This window comes from Equus quagga, chromosome 11 (assembly GCF_021613505.1).
Source record: "Equus quagga isolate Etosha38 chromosome 11, UCLA_HA_Equagga_1.0, whole genome shotgun sequence".
NCBI classification, from domain to species: Eukaryota; Metazoa; Chordata; class Mammalia; order Perissodactyla; family Equidae; genus Equus; species Equus quagga.
The window spans coordinates 49,521,026-49,542,931 of record NC_060277.1 but is presented as its reverse complement, the minus strand read 5'-3'; the positions used below and the strand labels follow the sequence as shown (position 1 = coordinate 49,542,931).

Genomic DNA, 21,906 nt, shown 5'->3' with positions numbered 1-21,906 from the left:
AAGAAAATGTCAATTGGCACTACTCAATGACCTACCACAAAGCTCTCTCTTCACACTAACGTGTGATGGCTCTGCATTGACTCAAGTATCTCAACTCCTGCCTATTCCATGGGACACAAGACGGGGCACTCCCTGAGATGCTGCCGTGGCTTTGCATTTCCATACCAAGGATTTCCATACCAAGACTATCTAGCAATTGCCTTTCCCAGGACGTTCATGGAGGTAAAACTGCTGTTGTTTACCTCTCACATTAGAGCAGTCCAGTGTTGAGTAATTTGGCAAACATGCGCATACAACCTGTGATTTCCAAATCATTTTCAAAATATTTGGGGCTTCCCAAGGAGATTACTCATTTGCATTTATTTTGCTTTCATCCATTCACCCACCATTAAACAAATATATATGTGTGTGTGTGTGAATGATTACACAGTTTTAAATATGTATAGTTTTATATATAGTTATAACTACATATACTGACATATATATATATTACAATTATTATGGACTGAATGTTTGTGACCCCCCCCAAATTCATATGTCGAAATCCTAACCCCCAATGTGATGTGTCCTTATAAGAAGAGAAGAGGCACCAGAGATCTCTCTCCTTCCTCGCCTGCACCTGGAGGAAAGGCTGTTCGAGGACACACTGAGGAAGTGCCATCTGCAAGCCCAGGGGAGAGGCCTCACCAGAATCCAACCCTATTGGGACCTTGATCTTGGACTTCCAGTCTCCAGAACTGTGGGAAAATAAATTTCTGTTGTTTAAGCTCCCTGCTTAAACTATGATATTTTGTTACGGCAGCCTGAGCAGATTAATATAGTTCTTTACTATGAAGTGGGGTGCCGATGCAACACAGACCTAAAAATGTGGAAGCGGCTTTGGAACTTGGTGATGGATCAAAGCTAGAAGAGTTCTGAGGTGTATGCCAGAAAAAGCCTAGATTGCCTTGAAAGGACAGTTGGTAGGAATATAGATGGTAAAGGTAATTCTGGTGAGAGCTCAGAAAGGAAAAAGGAGAGCTATGGAGAAAGGTTGTATTATCTTCAGGAATATACACATTGCCATGAACAGAATGCTGGCAGAAAAATGAACATTAAAGGTGCTTCCGGTGAGATCTCAGACATAAATGAGGAACATGTTATTGGAAACTGGAAGATGCTCCTTGTTATAAAATGACAAGGAACTTGGCTGAATTGTGTTCCAGTGTTTTGTGGAAAGTAGAATTTGTGAGGGATGACCTTGAGTATTTAGCCAAGGGGATTTCTAAGCAAAACGTTGAAGGCAAAGGTGCAGCCTGGTTTCTGCCTATTGTTCATAGTAAAATATAAGAGGAGAGAGACAAATTGAAGGAACTGTTGAGCAAAAAGGAATCAAAACTTGAAGATTTGGAAAATTCTCAGCCTATTTGTACTGCAAAAAATGAGAAAGCATGATCTGAGGAGAACACCAAGCACGTGGCTGGACAATCACTCCTTATAGAGACTGCCCACAGATTGCGTCAGCCATCTCACTTGAAGCTAGGAATAAAGATAAGATTATACCAGCAGAAACGCTGCCGGCTGAGATAGAGACATAGAAAATGCGACAGAATGAAGGAAGGCTGTTAGACTTCCAGTATTCTCCAGGCCAAGAAAATAGAGCTATTCAGCTGTGAACATCTGTTATCCTTCAAGAAAAGGAAAGAATGATCCATTTAGAGGTCATCAGGGCTGCCACTGTCACCACAAGTCTAGGGGGCAAGTCTTTATCTCCCTCACCAGATACCAACTCTGTTGGCACCTTGATCTTGAACTTTCAGCCTCCAGAACTCTGAGAAAATAAATCTGTGTTGTTTAAGCCACTCAGTCTTTAGTATTTTGTTATAGAAGCCCAAGCTGACTAATACACACCTCTACCCTGAAGACATCTCCTCTTTCCATATTCATTTAGTTCATTTGAAACTTTGATCACTTTAGGTAAGCTAACAAGGGCTGTCATCTTAGCTCTTTACTTAACAGAGTACATCACAGGAGAGCATTTTACATGTTTCTTTTCCTTTTCTCTTTCTTGTTTTACTTTCTCTTCTCCTCTCCAGATTAGTGAGCTGAGGTCATGGTAAATGATGGGGGTGCTGTGTAGTTAGAGCACTTCTTCCAATGGATGAGGAAAATTATTCCAATTAAATCCCATTTCTCCATTCTGAAGATTTGGCAGAGACCTTTCAGGTTGTTAGCAAGCCTGGCTGTCCAAGCCTGTCTAAACAGATTTCCTGTTCAATCCATTGCTGTGAAATGTGTCAGAAACTACTCTGGATCCTCAGAGAGAAACAGTGCCCATTTTCACAGCTGTCTAAATACTTGTGATTTCAAAGTTGGGACTGGACTTGAAAGCATTTTATCTAGATTCCCAGCAGATGCCCTTCCTTTTGACAAGTTTCCACTCTGGATCCATGTCTGAAGACACACTGAAAACATATCCTGGATCAGAGATCAAAGACCATTTACCTAGGTGATCAGAAACCCTTAAGTCTGTTTGCACAGACCTCTGCCAAATTGGGTCTTTCTGGTTCTGCATTTAGTAGTGTTAGCATAGTATGTCTTTTTACATTCTTTTACTCTTATTCTATTTGTGTCTTCATATTTAAAGTGGGTTTATTGTAGGCAGCAGATAGCTGTGACTTGCTTTTTTATTCAATATGAAAATCTCTACCCTTCAGGGGGTGTTTTGACCATGTACATTTAATGTGATTATTAATATAGTTGGATTTAGATTTACTACTAGTATCTACTGGTGACTTTCAGCTTTCGTATGTCCAAAAACAACTTTATTTTTCCTTCATAGTGAAAGATATTTTCACGGGTTATACAATTCTAGCTTCATATTTTTTTTTTCTTTCAGTAGTTTTAAGATATTGCTCCACTCTCTCTGGGTTTATACTGTTTCTGCTGTGATCTTAATGATGGGCCCTCTTTTTTTGAGGAAGATTAGCCCTGAGCTAACATCTGCTGCCAATCCTCCCCTTTTTGCTGAGGAAGACTGGCCCTGAGCTAACATCCATGCCCATCTTCCTCTACTTTATATGTGGGATGCCTACCACAGCATGGCTTGACAAGCTGTGCCATGTCCACACCCGGGATCCAAACCAGCGAACCAAAGCAGAATGTGCAAACTTAACCCCTGTACCACTGGGCCAGCCCTGATGGTCCCTCTTTATGCAATGTGTCTTTTTTTCTCTGGTTGTTTTTTAAGATTTTTCTCTCATCACTGATTTTGAGCAATTTAATTATGTGTATGGTGTAATTGTCATAGAGTTTCTTGTGCTCGGAATTTGTTGAACTTCTTCTATCTGTTGGTTTATAGTTTTCACCATTTTTGGCCAATTTTTCACCACTGTTTTCAACATATTCTTCAGTTCTCCTTCCTTTCCTTTGAAAACTCCAGCTACCTCTACATTAGGCCGCTGTAAGTTGTCTTACAGTGTGTGGGTGCTCTGTTCACTTTCTGTGTGTCTATTTTCTCTGTGTTTTGTTTTGCATGGTTTTTATTGCTATGTTTTCCAGTTTATTGGTCTTTTGTTCTCCAGTGTCTAATCTGCCGTTAATCTTATCCAATGTATTTTTTATTGCAGACATTGTATTTTCCATGTCTAGATATTTGTTTTGGGTTTTCTCACGTATTTCACACCTCTCCTTCGCATGTTCACATTTTCCTCTAACTTCTGGAACATATGGAATAGAATTAGAATTACTGTCTTAGTGTCCTTGTCTACTCCTTCTCTCATCTGTGCCATTTCTGGGTCTGTTCCAATCCACTAATCTACCACCCTCCATTTGGAGTTATACTTTTCTGCCTCTTTGAATGCCTGGTAATGTTTTTACTTAGAGGCCAGACACTGAATTTGAAAGGTTGAGATTTTCTTGTATTTCTATAAGTATTCTTGAGCTTTGTTCTGGGATGCAGTTACATTATGTGGAAAGAGCCTGACCCTTGTAAGGCTTGCTTTTAAGCTTTGTTAGGCTGGGCTAGGGCACCCTCCAGTCCAGGGCTAGTTTTGCTGGCACAGCAGCAATGTCATGAGTCCTTTGCCTGATGCTCTGTGAACATGAACTATTTCTTGCCCTTTATGGGTTCCAGGGATCATTTACCCCGATCCTTTCAGCTGTTATTTTTGCCTGGTCTTGGGGTAGTTTCCTCAGACACATGCAGTCATTGGTACTCAGCTGGAGCCTCAAGGTACTTCTCTATAGATTTCCAGAGTTCTCTCTGCCCTCTCTTTCCTCTGGTACTCTGCCCTGTGAACTTTAGCTGCCTTGGCCATCCAAAATGCCAAGCTCCATGTCCTTAATTTAGGGAGAATGCCAGGCAATGCCTGGGTCCCCCATTCCCACACCGCAGCTTGGAAACTCTCTCCAGGCAATAATTCTATGGACAATCTCAGGGCTCACTTGTTGCTTCTCTGTTCTCAAGGATCACTGTCCTGTGCTGCCTGATCTCTAACCCTTGAAAATGCTTGTTTCATTCATATCATAGAGTTTGGTTGTTATTTCCAGAGTATAGCCCTGGGCCATATTTCTCCATCTTGACTGGACTCTAATTATGTATCTGAGAATTTTATCTTTATAAAGCAATGTGTGGTTTTACATTTATCCCTATAAATTTCATATTGTTAATTTTGTCCTTATTCTTTTGTAACATTTGTCTTTCTTGCTTTAAGTAGTGCAAAATTTAAAAGCATTTTATTGATGCATCCATCACACAGGTAAAATACGTAGTTTAGAAAAAGAGCAAGGGCAGTGTTCTGAGCCCTTCTCCTGGAGTTCTCCTCAGCCCACTATGCAGCCTTCTTGAGATAATGGTCCAGACAGCAGCAGGCTCATCTCACATTAACCGCACGGAGCCTACATGCCTATCTCTGGCCGACCAAAACAAGAGAGTATTTATCACTTTCTTTGCCAAAGTTAAGATATTCTATATTTATGGCATTTCCTAAATTTAGAAACAATCAAAATGAGAATTTGGTGTTTCTGTATGGCTCATTCTTAATGAATTCATATCAATATCTAAAGATCTCTGCTTCTAAATAATTCTATAATCTATTCCAGAATTGGCCTAAAAACCCACATCAAGATCATATAGACCTATAACTTCCAAATACTCCCTTTTCTGAAAGGAAACATCTGTCCCTTTCTGATTTTCTATCATTGCTCCTATTTATTATGACTCTCCAGAGATTGCCAATGTTTCTGGAATTATAATGTAAATTTTTTCAACATTCTGTTTAGTTTCCTCAATATGTTAACCAGTTACGTGTGGTTCCTTCTATGTAGCAGAGACTGAGGACACATGGCTAAAATAAAAAAATAATTCATTTGTGTCAGAGAATTTGAATGACATTTAAATGCCTTTCTTATATAGCCTCACCAGATGGTAGTTTCAACCTTATTTGCTTTTAAGATTGTCAGTTTGAATACTAGTCTCAACGATAGAGAAAAAAGAAAAATAGAAATCCCACTTTTCTTCTGTCATTTGTTAACATAATCTGTTGCCTGAATAACAATAACTGACATCCAAACAGTGGTCCCAAACTGTCTTTGCTGCTTCCCTTGGTCAAAACAGTCGTTACTGTTTTTCTTCATAATCTATGAAGTACTTTGCTAGCTGTCACTGGCATTTTTTTTCCCTTTTGGGAAAGGTTTGGTCCATTCTGCGCTATGTAGCTTTCCTAATATTATTGGTACAGGCTCTCACCAATCTTCCAGGTTCACACCATTCCTATGCACACCAAAATCAGGTACACTAATAACATTTTACCCCACAATAAATCACCATAAAGCAGTGCACAACTGATTATATATTGTGAGACTTGAATTTATTATTGACTAGAAATTCAACCTCTGCACATGCACAAAGTAAATCTAAGTGTGGGAAACGGTTTCTGAAAGCAAAGTTTGGAAATAGTGAACTCACGTAACAATGACTTCAATCATTGCATAAAAAAAGGCAACTGTGCTGACAGAAAATTGTCAAAGATTAGCAAAAAAGTGGTGACATGATAATAAAGTTACATGGTACAAACTTTCATTTATGTAATGAAAATGTGAAACCTCCATCTTGAAATAAAGTCATAATCCTTTGGTGAATTGTACTGTTTTGCAGAAGGCTTGACTCTGAAAATACACGCGTTTATTTGCTGTGAGATGAAGCTGGTTATAAGCCAAATGAATAACTGTGGTATAATATTGACTGCAACAACTTCACTTCCTAAACGTCCCTGGAGGTGGCTCCTTGTTGGTCTACGAGTACAGTGACCTGAAGGAACAGCAGCTAAGATCAAAATCTATTTGGATAGACGAGTCATACGCACTGATTCTGGGTAAGGTAGGAAACCATGGCCACCCTCACAGATACAAGTCTGAACACTATAGTGGCACTATTCATCCCAAAATGGTACGTTGTTACATGTCTCCCACATATACAATCAACATAACATTTAGCCAAGAACGGTACCTACTTTTGTTTCTGAACAGGTTGTAATAACAACCTGTCAACAGTTGCTGAGAATTGCACGGGACACAGTACAAAGTTTCTTGGAGCATTTATAAGAAGCACAGATGGTTAAAGTTTCCTGTCCTCAAGAAGTATACAAATATATTAGAGCAAATAGGATTCTGAAATATTCTAATGGGCGTAAATGTTAGTATTTAGCTCACATTTACTGAGTGCCTACAATGTACCAGGCACCATTCTAGGCACTAAGGGAATTGTAACGAACAAAGCAGACAAAAACTCCTGCTCTCAGGGAGTTTACATTCTTGTGGGGCAGGGGGTGGAGAGTCAGAAAAGAAACACTGTATGTAATAGGTCGGATAGGTAAAACCATAGGATTTTGTAGACCACTGCTGTCTAATGGAAATATAATGCAAGCCTCATATGTAATTTTCAATTTTCCATTAGCCGTATTAAAAAAGAGCCCAGTGAAATTAAATTTTAATAAATTTTTTATTTTGGAGCAATTTTCGATTTACAGAAAAGTTGCAAAGGTAGTACAGAGTTGGCATATACCCTTCGCTCAATTTCCCTGTTGTTAAGATTTCACATTACTGTGGTACATCTGTCAAAATTAAGAAACCAACACTAGTACATTACTACTAACTAGACCTCAGTGATTTATTATTTGCATTTCATCAGTTTTTGCATTAATGTTCTCTTTCTGTTCCAGGACCCAATCCATGAGAGCACATTGCAGTTAGTTGTCATGTCTCAGTCTCCTCTGCTGTGTGGCAAGGGATATTAATTTTAATATTTAACAAAGTCTATAAAAATATTTCAAACTGTAATCAACATTTTTAAAATTATCAATATATTTTACATTATTTTCTCATACTAAGTCCTCAAAACCCAACGTGTAGCTGTATTTACAGCACACACAGTTGGTATTTGAAATGCAGACGGGAAGTCGCCCAGGGAGTGAGTGTACAGAAGTGTCAGGGTGAAGCTATTCAGCAAAAGCGCTTTCAGGGCCACGCAAGTTTTGAGATCAGGCTCCGAAGAGATCAACAAGAATTGGTGAAATAGTAAATTCCTTCCAAGTAAAAGCAGCGTTAGGCGCAGCGATGCAACGGCGCCATTAGCCAACCACGGTGGTGCAAATCATTTCGCTCCGCCGGAGCGAAAATACACAGCCAGCGGGTCTGGAAAGATGCTCTAAGCGACGAAGGGCTTTCCCGCTGACCCGGCGGCTGGCCGGAGCTGGCACTGCGAGGATGCCGAGGACAGCGCTGGAATTAACCAGTGACGGCTGCAGTTAGTGTCCCTGCACACACGCAAACCCAACCTGTCGTACCACGGAGCACCGTCGCAGTGCTGGTACAACAGCGGAGCGGAGATAGCGTCGCCTTGGAGGACAAGCCCCCAGGGCAGAGCCCCGCAGCCACGCGGACTCCGAGGGGCGCCCTGGAGCCCGCAGCCGGCTCGCAGGGAGGCCGAGAAGGCGAGCCCGGGCGCCGCGGGCGCGAGGGGCGTGAGCTCTGCTTCTGCCTGGGGCGGGGGCCTCGGTTTGGAGCGAAGCCTGCAGTCGTGGAAGGAAAGGGGAAGCTGGAGGACGCCGAGCACGGAGATTCTGGAGCTGGCGGGGCCGCCGGCAGCGCTGTGAACGCCCCTTCCTTGCCACCTCCTCTCTAAGCCCGAGAGGAGCGCGGAGGGGGAGGACGGGGCGGCGGGGCGACTCTCAGGGCACCGGTGAGGTCCTCATGCTGGGAGCAGCGTCCCCGCCCCTATTTACCTCTCGTCCGTCACTCCGCCCGGGAGTGGCTCCCTGCCCGGCAAAAATTTGACCTGGTTAAACTGGAAAGTGCGGGAGAGCCGGCCTCCTGGCGCCCCGAGAACGGCGGACGAGCCCCAGTCCCCGGAATGGCACCCCGCGCACCGCGCAGCCCAAGCTGGGCGGAGGACCCTTCCTGGGCCAGACCGGCGTGCCGCAGGGAAAGGGGCGGGGCCGACGCACACGAACCAGTTACGGCTGACGCTTCCACGTGACTAGCATCGGCCAATAGGCGGCCGCGGCCGTAGCGGCGGGGAAATTCAAACGTGTTTGTGGAGGGGGGCTTGGATTCCATCTTTTCTTCTCAACCCCGCTTTCCGGCGGTGAGTTGGGCCTCGCGGGCGGACCGAGGAACGACGGCCGCAGGTGTTGGGCTCTTTAGCTCTCAGGTCGGTGAGTGGTGGGGGCGAGGCGGGGCTCAGAGCCGGGTACCCGGGCCGGAGGGGGAGGGGAGGTCTCGCAACTTCCGCCAATCCACTGGGTGGTGCCCGGGATGGTGCTGAGGCCCCAGGAAGCAAGAGGTGGGTGTGGACCTCGCTGGAGAGACTGCCTGGCGGGACACCTGGGGAAAGTTTGGGGACACGAGATCGGCTCACAAAAGACATACCCTCTCTTGTCTGGTGTTTTAGAACAGGGAGAGGAAATGGTGACCGTGTTCTGACAGTTATATTTCGAACCTGACTTCAGGAGGTGCTACCTAGCTTCCACTTTATCGCCCCTTTTCATTGCTAAACTCGAGGTCACTTGACCCTGGGTTACTGGGATGATGTTTGAGAATCACAAAGGCGAGATTGACAGGAAGACTGCAGACACTTTGTTGACCAGACGTCGCCACCATACAGATGAGCAAGTGCTCAGTACTATACGAATACGGTAGATTCTTGGTATTAGAATGATTAAGGTAATGATCCTGCCAGATATGCAGAAACTCAAGTCTGCTGATATCCTATTTATCAATAAAGGATTTTGATGTTTGTATATATTCTGCTCTGAAAGCACCTGCAATGTGCAGGTTTACTCACATAAAACAGGTGAATAAAGGAATGGTTATTCACATTACCAAAAGGATGCTGTATGTCTATATGTCACCACCAGAATACCAGAAAACATTCCATGGCATCTTTTAAAATGACTGAATTTGCAGATGCCCCAGAGAAAATAATTCTGGAAAAAGAGTGAAAGGAAGGCATTCAGTGTGTAGAAGAAAAATGCAGTTTGAAAGACGGCAGCAATTTCTGTGTTGTGCAATGGCTTCACTGAAGTTCTGTTAGGAAGAAAACGTGTACTTAGCCTACTGGAAACCTTGTTGGACAAATTTCAAAGATGCGCTGTTGTTTTTATGCACATAGCTTCACAAACACTACCTTAATAGTATCTGTGTTTAAATGTGTTCGCATAACTAATGCTTTAGTTTTCTGGGTTCTAAAAGGCTAGTTGCAACTATTTTTTCTTTAATGCTAGTGGAAATAGGCATTATGACTAGTTCAATTCTTTTTTCTTAGAAATGGAGGCCGAGGATTTAAGTGGCAGAGAATTGACAATTGATTCCATAATGAACAAAGTGAGAGATATTAAAAATAAATTTAAAAATGAAGACCTTACTGATGAGCTAAGCTTGAATAAAGTCTCTGCTGATACTACAGGTGAGTTCCTTTTTTCTGCATGCCCTCAAAGGTAAAGGAATGAAGTATTAGCCACTGCTTTCTTTAAAAAGGAAACTTAACATCATTTATTACATTGTGCTCAGAGGTTGTTTTCTTAACTCTTCCATTATCAGCTGTTATTTCTGCTGATATGCCTGCCATCAATAGATATTGCCATTTTTCTCCATTCCTTTTTTGTTGTAAATTGAGAAAGCCTCACCAATCTTAATAAAATTATGTATAAATTTAATGTCAAACACTCAATTTTTGATTTAGAGAGTCTTCCTGTTGTTCTCTGGCTTTTGTTCCTATTCTCCCATGTTTACTCGGTTCCAGCCACAGTGGCTTCATGGATGTCTCTCTTATATGCTAGACCAGCCTCTAGCCCAGTACCTTTGCTCTTGTCCCCTGCCTTGAACACCACTCCCCAGATATCTTCCCTCTCTTACCTCCTTCAGCTCTTTGTTCAAACGTCATCTCAGTGAGGGCTCCCCTAACCTACCTATTTAGAACAGCGGCCTGCTGGGGTAGGAGTGTGTCCCCTAACTCCCTTCCCTGTATTATTTTTCTCCATAGCACTAATCACGTTATAATCTGACTTATTCATGTGTTTATTATCTATCTCCTCTGCTAGAATGTGAGCTCCATGAGGACATGGTTTTTATCTGTTTTATCTACACAGCTTAGAATGGTGAATGGCACACATTAGGCACTTAAATATTTATTGAATGATGAATGAATAAAAGTGCCCAAAGTCTGATACCCTAGCTTTATGAAAAGCACTAGCTCAGAAGTCTAACTCTTTACTATATTTCAAATTGTTGAGGTCATTTGAAAAGTGACCTTTGGATAAGTTTGTCATGTCTATACTAACCATTAAATGGATGAGAGATTGAAAATAAGCAGAAGAACCTGTAATCTAGTCATGATGGCAGATCATGTTCATTTGAAACAACCTTTACATTGATCATTTTGTTGTTAAGCAAATTCTTAATAGAGTACTACCATACTTTATTATATGTATTTAAATAATGCTAACAAAGCTTGTATGCCAAGATAGATGAGTCCTTATTTAAAATCCTTAGCTACTCAAAATTGTAAATACTTAACACAGGTTGATAATTGGGATGTAAGACATTATATTAAGTACAGAAGAAGATTCAAAGATGCTTAAAACCATGATTTCTACATGAGAAGAATTTATGAATCTACTATGCTACATTGTTTGGCATTAAATGAATACTGATGCAATACAGAGACATTGCTTTAAGTGGTGACTAGAGGGAGAATGGGGTGCTCAGAGGCATGTGGAACACATCTGCAAAGACATGGTGTTTTTAGATGTCTTACAGACTAATTTGTTAGGAGGTAAAACTGGAGAATGAAGTTAAGATCAGACCAGATTAAATTTGAGATAAAGCAAAATTATGAATGTGCTGTGTTTTCCTAGCGAGCAGAAAGAGTAGTTTTATTTGCAAAAGTAATGATTTAGCCCTTGTTGAAGGTAACAAACTAATGGAAGGAACGATAGTTTCTCTGAGAAATCTGAATTTAATAATGTTTACTATTAACTACAATACCCTGAACAGGAGACTCACATTAATTCAAGTTGTCTTCTTAAAACGATTAACACTAAAAGAAGTAAAAAAGTAAATTACAGCATGAAAATTATGGAGAAATATGGGTAACTTGGAGGGAGAAGAAAATGACTATCAGTTGCTTATCTTTTGTAAACTGGTTTTATTTGGTTGATTTAAGAGTAAGTTTGAGATGGATGGAGACGATGCTGGATAAAGAAAGTTACGTTAGGACTGAGGCAATAGGTTTCAAGGTTTTAATGAATAAGTCTTTGGTAAAGAATTTTCCAAGAAAGTTGGTACAAGGCCTGGTGGGAGAGGCTTGGATTTCCTTCGGATAGTTAGAATGCTAGAATAGAATTATGCTGCTACAGCATAAAATTTTCTTAGACTGCATATGATTTTTTAAAGCTACCTATGGAAAAAAACCAATTATTTCCAAATTTTTTCTTTCCTTAAAATATATAGCTTTTTGGAGTACCCTCATAAAAGATATATATGTGGTAATTAAGTTACTTATATTTACTCAAATTGTTAAAGTTTTTAAAAAGTATTTTAAGGAGTTTATGTACATTGAAACTGAGAGTATAAATGATTAACTGTAATTTGAAGGAAAAGTGCAATTTGGCATTTGTTTTATGTCTTTCTTACATCTGTTGTGTATATTTTGTTCCCTATATTCAGATAACTCAGGAACTGTTAACCAAATTATAATGATGGCGAACAACCCAGAGGACTGGTTGAATTTGTTGCTCAAACTAGAGAAAAACAGTGTCCCCCTAAATGACGCCCTTTTAAATAAGCTGATTGTTCGTTACAGTCAAGCAATTGAAGCACTTCCTCCTGATAAATATGGGCAAAATGAGAGTTTTGCTCAAATTCAAGTGAGATTTGCTGAATTAAAAGCGTACGTATTAGCATGTTAACTACATTTAACTAACTACATTACATAACACTATGTTACAAAAAGGTGAAATGAGGGGCCGCCCCCAAGTGGATAAGTTTGTGTGCTCCGCTTCGTTAGCCCAGGGTTTCACGGGTTTGGATCCTGGGCGCAGACATGTCACCGTTCCTCAGGCCATGGTGAGGTGGTGTCCTGCATAGCACAACTAGAAGGACCTACAACTGGAATATAGAACTGTGTACTGGGGGGCTTTGGGGAGAAGAAGAAGGAAAAAAAAAACATTGGCAACAGATGTTAGCTCAGGTACCAATATTGGAAAAAGAAAAAAAGGTAAAATGAAAACATTGTCAGGGCAGCATCCTACATACAAAGCAGAGGAAGATGGGCACAGATGTTAGCTCAGTGACAATCTTCTTCATGCAAAAAGAGGAAGATTGGCAATAGATGTTAGCTCAGGGCCAATCTTCCTGACCAAAAAAAAAAAAGGAAAAAAGAAAACATGTTATCAGAATTACTTGTAAGAAATTGTTAGTTTTTTTTTTTTAGATTTTATTTTTTTCCTTTTTCTCCCCAAAGCCCCCCAGTACATAGTTGTATATTCTTCACTGTGGGTCCTTCTAGTTGTGGCATGTGGGATGCTGCCTCAGCGTGGTTTGATGAGCAGTGCCATGTCCACGCCCAGGATTTGAACCAACGAAACACTGGGCCGCCTGCAGCAGAGCGCGAGAACTTAACCACTCAGCCACTGGGCCAGCCCCAGAAATTGTTACTTTTTGACCAAATCCTTTTGCTTATAATTAGTAAGTGAATAATATAAACTCTATTATGTATATATTTCCACAAAAGTTACGTATCCTAAACTCTGCCTAAAAAGGTTTTTTAAAATATCTTATTAGTATTTGATTTTACACACAGGAAAATACAATATCCCATGTCTTTTGGAAAATAGAATGAGGAATTATCGAACTCAGGCAGCTGTGTCTTTTTCTTACAATGTGACTGAGAACTCTGTTACAGGATTCAGGAGCCGGATGATGCCCGTGACTGCTTTCAGATGGCCAGAGCAAACTGCAAGAAGTTTGCTTTCGTACATGTATCTTTTGCACAATTTGAACTATCGCAAGGTAATCTGAAAATGCCATCAAAAGTATAAGTAAAACTGTAACTTATATACTAACATTCAATCATAAGTACGAAGTGGAAAATTTGAGGCAAAAGGCGCGAAAGTTGATGAGATGGGAACGTGGGGGAATAATGCCACATAAGTATAGATGCAGAGAATATTTGTTAGCTAGCTATTCCACTTCTAAGGAATAATCCACAGAAATGAGCATGAACGTTGTGTTTGTGCTGTTAGATTCAGGAAGCATCTAAAGGAAAGTGGCTTCTTTGCTCCTTATTTTTGGATGAAGGATATAAGATATTTAAGATAGAGCTTAGATAAGCTTTTTTTATGCTGTCGTTTCATTGCACCAGAATATATTTGTAGCGTTAATTGGTAGTTCTTTAAAAAAAATAAATAAACCGTAGTACAAGCTTTTATTTCTTGCTCACTTGGTTCTTCATAGTCTGGACTTTTTGGACAGGACGAGGGCAGTCTCTTCCTCAGACATTTTCAGGCTGCTTTACAAGCAAGGAGGAGGAATCAACGTTCCTAGGCAAAGAAAGGATGACATTTTTAAAGTCACTTGATAGTGCCCTGGATAGACTGGAGAAGATGATTCAGCTAACCAGGACTCAGAAATTATCTGACATAAAAGTTCAGGGTTCTCAAGCCATTTCCTGAGTTTGTACAATGCTCTTCTCCAGACATTTTCAGGCTGGCCATTCCTTAGTCTTTTTTCTTTTCTCATTTTCTGGGGCCTCTGCATGCAGCCTCAATCTGTCGTCTGGCCATGTGTTCATATTTTCTTTTTGCCTTGTTTCTGCCCCAACGCTCATCCCGTCTACCACCAGTGATATAGACATTGTAACTGTTGGTTTGGCTCAGCCAGAATCCCCACGATGGTGCCCGAAGCAGGGCTCACTCACTGGAGAGTATTCCCCAGGATTGAGGTTGGAGAAGGGCATTGTACAAACTCAGGAAATGGCTTGAGAACCCTGAACTTTTATGTCAGATAATTTCTGAGTCCTGGTTAGCTGAATCATCTTCTCCAGTCTATCCAGGGCACTATCAAGTGACTTTAAAAATGTCATCCTTTCTTTGCCTAGGAACGTTGATTCCTCCTCCTTGCTTGTTAAAGTAAGTTTGGTCAGGCCGTTAAGACCCTTTATTGCTCCTTCCTTCTACTTAAAAATTTTTTAAGTAATGTGGCCTATATGGCAACTATATACTTTACATCTTTAGAACACATAAATATTGAAAATCTCAAATTCTGTTATCTGTAAAAAAAATAAATAAATAAATTTTGTCTGTACCACCACAATGTAGTGGTAGCCTCAAGGTCAAAATTGTGATTATTTTGGGCCAGCCCCGGTGGCTGAGTGGTTAAATTCAGTGTGCTATGCTTCAGCAGCCCAGGTTCGGTTCCCGGGCACAGACCTACACTGCTCTGTTAGTGACCATGCTGTGCTGGCAGCCCAGATACTGAAAAATAGAGGGAGACTGGCACAGATGTTAGCTCACAGCAAATCTTCCTCAACAAAAAAAAAAGAAAGAAAAGAAGAATTCTGATTATTTTGAACAAGGTTGTTGACTAGACTTTCAGGAAATATGTACCATCCTTGAAAGCCCATGCACAGTTTGGTGTGTATAGTTTTCATCAGATTCTCAAAGGGGCCCTCTAATTACTGGTTCTTATCCAAGCCCTTCTCTCCTTTTGCTGTCCTAAAATACTCAATACATGAAATATCACTGCTCTCAATAAATGTGGACTTAACCACTGTCAAATGTATTTATATTCTTAAAATTTGTAAACTGTCAGAAGCAAAAGGTCATCTCTTAATCATCTTTATGCTCTAAGTGCCCAGTGTGTAGTGTAGCTCAATGGCTCCCGTAAGTGCTGATTACATATTCCGTAAGATACATGATGGATATGTTTAATATTTATATATTAAGTTCCAGAGTAAATATGTTGTTTAAGACTGGAGTTGAAAGAAAATTTGTTTGGTAATTTATCTGTACTCAGAAAGGTAATTGTAGTTTCTCAGTTATTTTGCATTTTGGGGGTCATGTAGCTAAGTCTGGTAGCTAAAGATTAATCTTTATCATTACTTTTTTTTTTACAAGAATCCTTTTGATGGAGGATTCCCTTTAGCAAAAGATGTCACCCTTTTCTTAATGAACGCAGTGTCATTATGAATGATTATCCTACTGCGCTGTAACGGGTTGATGCTTTGCAGACTATTGTACCCTCAGGGCTTGGCTTTCCTTCTGAATTCCCTCAGGTTTCTGACCATGCTGGTCGGCCTTTGCTTTCTCCACTTGGTAACTGCTTTGTGACGCTTCTTTTCTTTCTGAAAGTGGACAGCGGTAATAAACTAATACGGATTACATCAATTATATAGTACACAAGTAAACTATTTGACATGAGTTGTTATCAGAACTGAGAGATTTCTTATTTGCTTTGAAATGAAGTGCGTGAGCCTTGGAATAAATATTTTTGCTTAAGCCTTTTTAACTTTTATCCCAGGTCCTGATGATAAGTATCTGGGAGGTAAAGTTTGCTGCCTTAAAATGACTATTATTTTCACTTTGTTAGGTAACTTTAAAAAAAGTAAACAACTTCTTCATAAAGCTCTGGAATGTGGAGCAGTACCACTAGAAATGCTAGAAATTGCCATTCGGAATTTAAACCTCCAAAAAAAGCAGCTGCTTTCAGAGGAAGAAAAGAAGAGCTTATCAGGTAAATGTATTAATGTGTGCTAAATACTTTTCTGTGATAGATTGCCCTACAAAAAAGGATTCAGGATAATATTTTATAGAAAAACATCATTTATCTAGAATAATCAAAATCTAAGATTAAATTTTAGATGTAAAGGAGGTAAGACTTTTAGAAGTAACAAAGTATTTTCTATCCTGTTGAAATTTTTGTCTTAGCTAATCAAACGCATGGATGACACGTTAAAGTCAAGCCGATCAAAGCGAGAGAGTGACTTTTTGCTTTTGAGGAATAGAGTATGTGCCTTTACTCTGGGGAAACGATGATGCAGTTTTGAAACAGTTGTGAAGCATAGTTAGAGAATTGTCTTGATAACATCTCCATGTCTGCGTATCCTATTTGGGCACAGATGCTTACTATGAGTTGACTTTTTAAATACTCTTATTTGTAAGATTACTTTGTTGTGTATTCCTTATGTCTTTACAAATTTAATTACAATTTCAAAATTTTTACAGCATCTACAATATCAACTGCCCAGGAATCATTCCCCAGTTCACTTGGACATTTACAGAATAAGAACGTCAGCGGTGACTCCAGAGGACAGCCTGCTAAAGCCAGGTTTTTCTATGGGTGAGGACGCTGAATCCGTTTTTTAAATGTTTGCCATACATTATTTATATATCTACATATATATTTTCATGTAACAGTGATAACAATGTTAGCAGTTAATGGCAATATGTTAATATTATTCTTTTAAAAAATTGACGGTATTTTCTTTCTATTTAGAGAGAACATGCCCCCTCAAGATGCAGAGATAGGTCATGGAAATCCTTTGAAACGATCAAACAAAACTAAACGGGTAAGTTATTTTTAATTAACTTTGATTAAAGTGGTAGTGGTGAGGTCTTTGTTTATTCTTAGTTGGTTACTTAATCTTTCAAAACATTTTCAGTCGTGCCCATTTGGAAGAGTCCCTGTTAACCTTCTAAATAGCCCGGATTATCACGTGAAGACAGAAGGTGCAGTTGTTCCAAGTTTTACAAAAAGGTATGTTTGGGTTTGAATTTCTTAGTTTGTTTTCAATACTTGAAGATTGCCAGCAGAATGGTCTTAAAGTCTTTTACTGTGTAGTAGTAATTATGAGTAAATTTTTATTTAGTATTAAAGATTACCGAATCTCTAAATGCCGTCAGGGACAAAGGAATGAGTGGGGAATATGACTTTATTTTGCCTTTTCACTCATTAAAAATATTCATTAAAGGAACTATTAAAAAATTAGGAAACATAGAGGTAAAATAGTAAGTCAACACTGCAGACATCCCTGGGGTGAAAACCCGTGGTGTGTGCACATCTCTCAGTCGGCGGGCCCTGTGGGAGCCTCCTCCTGGCGTGTCTGGGCTCTCCATGGCAGGGTGGAGGGACGTCTGAGGACAGTTTCTTCCCCAGCTAGTTCAAGGAGAGAGCGGCTGGCAGGGGAAAGATCGTTCATTCATTCGTTTGCCTCAGAGCGACGATCCGGAAGTGGGGAGGGCAGGTGGAGAACGAAGTACTGTTCATCACATCCATTGGGTTCTCCTGCCTCCAACTTGGGTGGTTATTCCCTTCAAAGAAATGAGAATCTAGTATTGTAGCTTAGCTAAGGGGATTTTTTTCTGGTCTATTCTTAACTCTAATTACTATTTATAACGTTATTTCTATTGGAAATGACTCCTTGGATCCCAGAGAATCGTTTTGCAAGTAAACTTTAGAAATCTAACTGATTGTTTTTAGTTGTTGTCTTCTATACTTAAATTTCTGTTCTACTTAGGGCTTGACTAAATATTGATATTAAAAGAGCATTTTGGTTGTCAAGGGTAAGCTCCAGAATGTTATGAGGTGACTATTATCTTGTCATCTCCATTTCAAATACTTAGCTGAAGAGTAAAGGAGACTTTGTCCCACCCCAAGAAAATAAAAACAAAGACAAACCAGCCATTTTCCTGGTGCTTGTGATAGACTGTGTGCCGCAAGTGTGGAGGCAGGAGGGTTTATGCCCAGGTCTCATCCTGGAGCTGCCTGTGGGTGGAGGTGTAGTTTCATACAGACTGCTGGTCCTTCTCCTTGCCCACGTTCGTACTTAACTCCGACTGTTGCTTATTAGGTGATGAAGTTGGCAGTCACCTCCTGCTGGTCTCTATCACTCCTGTCATTGCCCAGCAGCTAACTTAATCCCCTTTGTACTAGATTCATGTTATTTTAAAAAATATCTTTTCAAAATATTTTTTCAATTAAAAAGTGTACAAATTGTTAAAAAGCCAACTTTAAAATGGAAAAAATAACACACTGAAAAGATTAATTTCAAACTGAATATTATTTTGTTTTGTGGGTAATAGACAGACCTCTGGATCAGAATCCCGAGATATGATTGTGCCCGGATCTAAATCAAGTGGAAATGATTCCTGTGAATTGAGAAATTTCAAGGTATTTCAATTTTTGAATCTATATGCAGCGAGGATTCCTGATTCAGGGTGCATGGAGCTTTTTCTGGGGAAGGGGTCCGTAGTTTATATGATGTCTCTAACAGTGCTCCTGAAGCCCCGGAGCTGCAGGAGCACGGGGAGGAAGTGGTAGAGAAGCCCTGGGCTCTCCAAGATTGAGGTGGTGGCGCGAGGACGGGCAGCCCCTGGGAGCCCTGGGAAGCGCGGCTGTCATGCGCGTGTGAGCAGACTACTTGGCCTGGGTTTGGGAGCGGCCGAGGGAGCCGTTCCCCGCAGCTTCTGTTTCTCGGCGGAGCAATCATGTGCTCTGGCCGGGCATCTTAGACGAAAAGGGGAGCAGAAATTGGGATGGGGCGGCGGTGAGGGCTTACACGCTCGACCCTGGCGTCCGGCTGCGGCGCTGCACCTGTGCGAACTTGGGAGACGGGAAGCAGTTTTAGCCCCGAGTGCCCTGATTTTTAGGGGTCTTACTATTCTTATCGTACTTGAGTTAAACCCCTGGCATCACAGTGTGGGGCTTTTCACTTTTATGTTCTTTCCTCCTCTTTTTCATGGTCTATGCTTTAAAATCATAATTTTAACTAATCACAGCTCTATTAGAGAAGAGTGCATAGTTGTGTCAAAAAGTTTGCTTTCTGAATTTAGAATAACTGCTTTCTTAGAATTATACAAATCTTAATTTTGACTAATGCTATTATTTTTGGTGATAGCATATAGTCATGGTAACAAAACAATGAAGCATGTTCTATATTGGGTTCTAACTTTCTGACTTCTCTTTTGTAAGTGAATATATTTTAGCAATTAATTAATATTTTCATTGAAAACGAATTGGCCAAATTTATAGTTATGGCCATTCCCATTGCTCTAGCCAATAATTCAAGAAGTCAGTCTTTGCTAAAGTCTGTGAGTCTACGTGTGATCATAATAGATAATTTTCCTGGTAGTATTTTCACATAGATGAGACTTTAGTTTATTGAACAGTAAGACAGATTGGTACTAGTACTGTTTATGGGACTTTATTTTATTTGATATCTTATTCTTTTTATGTAGTCTGTTCAAAATATCCGTTCCAAGGAGGCCCTGATGTCAGATGGGAAGAGTTCTGAACTTAGTACTGATTCTATAACCCTGAAGAATAAAACTGAATCAAGTCTTCTAACGAAATTGGAAGGTAAGAGTGACAAAATAGATAGACTTACTTCTTTAATTAAGAAAACCGCTTTAGGGACTGGCCTGGTGGCGTAGTGGTTAAGTTCACACACTCTGCTTAAGTGGTCCGAGGTTCACAAGTTCAGATCCTGGTCATGGACCTATGCACCGCTTATCAAACCATGCTGAGACAGTGTCCCACCTGCAAAATAGAAGATCGGCATAGATATTAGCTCAGCAACAATCTTCCTCAAGCAAAAAGAGGAAGATTGGCAACAGATGTTCACCTGGGGCCAATCTTCCTCACCACAAGAAGAAAAGAAAAGAAAAGAAAAGAAAACCACTTCATTGTTTGTGAAAACTGACCAGCCACCTAAGAATTATGAGGTAAGACTGTGTCTGTATTCCTTTATCTTATATTTGAGTTAAATTATATAAAGTGTATGAAAAGTATTCAATTTTGTAGCAAAGGAAGCTTATTTGCCTGAAAGGTTCATAAAAGGAAGAGCAGAGGGAAAATACAATGGAGCTGAGTAATTTTTCTTGGTTGTCTTGACGAATATTTTCTGGAAAGGACATAGAGGCTGTATTTATATGACAGTTCTCACTTTCCTCTTTTATCACATGTTTGATTTTCCACTATAGGTACCATGATAAATGTTCTAAGGATATATAAATAGATCAGATAGAGTCCCAAGGAGGTTGCCATCTCATGTGGGAGATATGTGATAAATATATTGCTGGATAGAACATGGAACATGTCATGAGAACCACATGAATAAAGTGCAGTGAGAATTCAGAGGAAGGAGAAATTTGAGGAACTGATTTGCTTTAGAGGAAATAGGAAATATTTTGTGGAGGAGGAGAAGAAACTTGAACTGTTAGGATTTAAATAGGACGAAATAGCAGTGATAGAGTATTTCAGATGGAGACCATAGCATAAACAAAAGAGTAACACGCTTTAGGAACGAAAGATGGTCTAGTTCTGCTGAAAACTGTAACACAGGTCGTGTAGAAGTCGGAGAAGACTAGGTAGACTTTGAATGCCAGACTTTCATGTTTTATTTTTTAAATGTCAGGGTACCATTAAAGATTTTTGAATAGGATCATAAGGTAGATGATCTTTATCCAAACAAAGCTTGCCAGATTGGATGTAATTTCTTTTTTTCTTTTAAATAGAACTGAGGAGGAACACGGGGACAAAGCTAGACTTGCCCCAGACTTGTTTTAATTTTCCTGGGACTTTCCCAGTTTTAGCCCTGAAAGTCCCATGTCCCAGGAAAGCCCCCAGTCCTGGGCAAACTGGGACAGCTAGTCACCCTAGAATAGTCTTTTTGCCATTGTTTTGATTGGGAATGGATTCCTGTTCCTAGATTTGGGGGAAACTTATCTTTTCATTGCATCTATTATAAACTGGTATGATTGAGAAATTCTTTATCAGACATGCTTGTTAGTACTAATCTGACACCTAATTTAGTGTTTTTAGGTGAATGCGTGTTGAGTGCCTACACTGTGCCAATAATACTTTATCATGTGGCAAAACTTAAGTCAGAAAACTGCCCAAATCTTAAGAGTAGAGCCCAGTGCAGTGCCCTTTCACGCCTCTGCCTTTCTTTCGAGTGTGTTCAGGATGGGTTGTCGGGCCACAGGGTATGTGCACACTCAGCTGTGTAGACAGTGCCAAACAGCCTTCAGAGAGGTTGTACGTTGATAGCAGGTGGCTCGCTCTTGCTCTGTATTCTTCCCATTTTATTTTTGGCTTTTAATTTTACACGTTCTGATGCTGCTAAGTGATACTTTGTTGTGGTTTTGATTTGCATTTCCCTGATGTCTAATGATGTTGAACATCTGTTTTATGTTTATTGGCCATTTGGATAACCTCTTGTGAAGTACTTGTTCAAGCGTCTTGCCAATTTTTCTACTGGGTTTTCTTTCTTTTTCTTATTGATTTTTAGGAGATATTTATATATTCTAGATACAAATCCTTTGTTGGATATATGTGTTACAGGCAACTTCCCCCATTTTGTGGTGAAGA

At 40.2% G+C, this 21,906-nt stretch overlaps 1 protein-coding gene and 1 long non-coding RNA gene across 5 annotated transcripts in view; one reads left to right on the top strand and one right to left on the bottom strand.

Annotated features, from left to right (window-relative positions):
• Positions 1-6,965: 6,965 nt before the first annotated feature.
• On the bottom strand, positions 6,966-8,441 carry LOC124247345 (uncharacterized). The gene is made up of 2 exons (XR_006890682.1): positions 8,262-8,441; positions 6,966-8,048 (listed from the first exon to the last, which is right to left on the bottom strand). It is a non-coding gene; the product is annotated as an uncharacterized LOC124247345 (long non-coding RNA).
• Positions 8,442-8,565: 124 nt separating this feature from the next.
• TTK (TTK protein kinase) overlaps positions 8,566-21,906 on the top strand; it is a 37,285-nt gene continuing 23,944 nt past the window's right edge. For 2 of the 4 annotated variants that reach the window (XM_046676147.1, XM_046676144.1), the window contains exons 1-10: positions 8,566-8,689; positions 9,803-9,943; positions 12,205-12,427; positions 13,442-13,548; positions 16,126-16,269; positions 16,761-16,875; positions 17,032-17,104; positions 17,198-17,292; positions 18,618-18,705; positions 19,773-19,893. In XM_046676147.1, the coding sequence (XP_046532103.1) occupies positions 9,805-9,943; positions 12,205-12,427; positions 13,442-13,548; positions 16,126-16,269; positions 16,761-16,875; positions 17,032-17,104; positions 17,198-17,292; positions 18,618-18,705; positions 19,773-19,893 (1,105 nt within the window). In that variant the 5' untranslated portion in view covers positions 8,566-8,689; positions 9,803-9,804. Of the gene's footprint in view, positions 8,690-8,805; positions 8,822-9,161; positions 9,202-9,802; positions 9,944-12,204; positions 12,428-13,441; positions 13,549-16,125; positions 16,270-16,760; positions 16,876-17,031; positions 17,105-17,197; positions 17,293-18,617; positions 18,706-19,772; positions 19,894-21,906 lie in introns of those variants that run through there. The other 2 variants (XM_046676145.1, XM_046676146.1) reach the window with 2 other exon arrangements.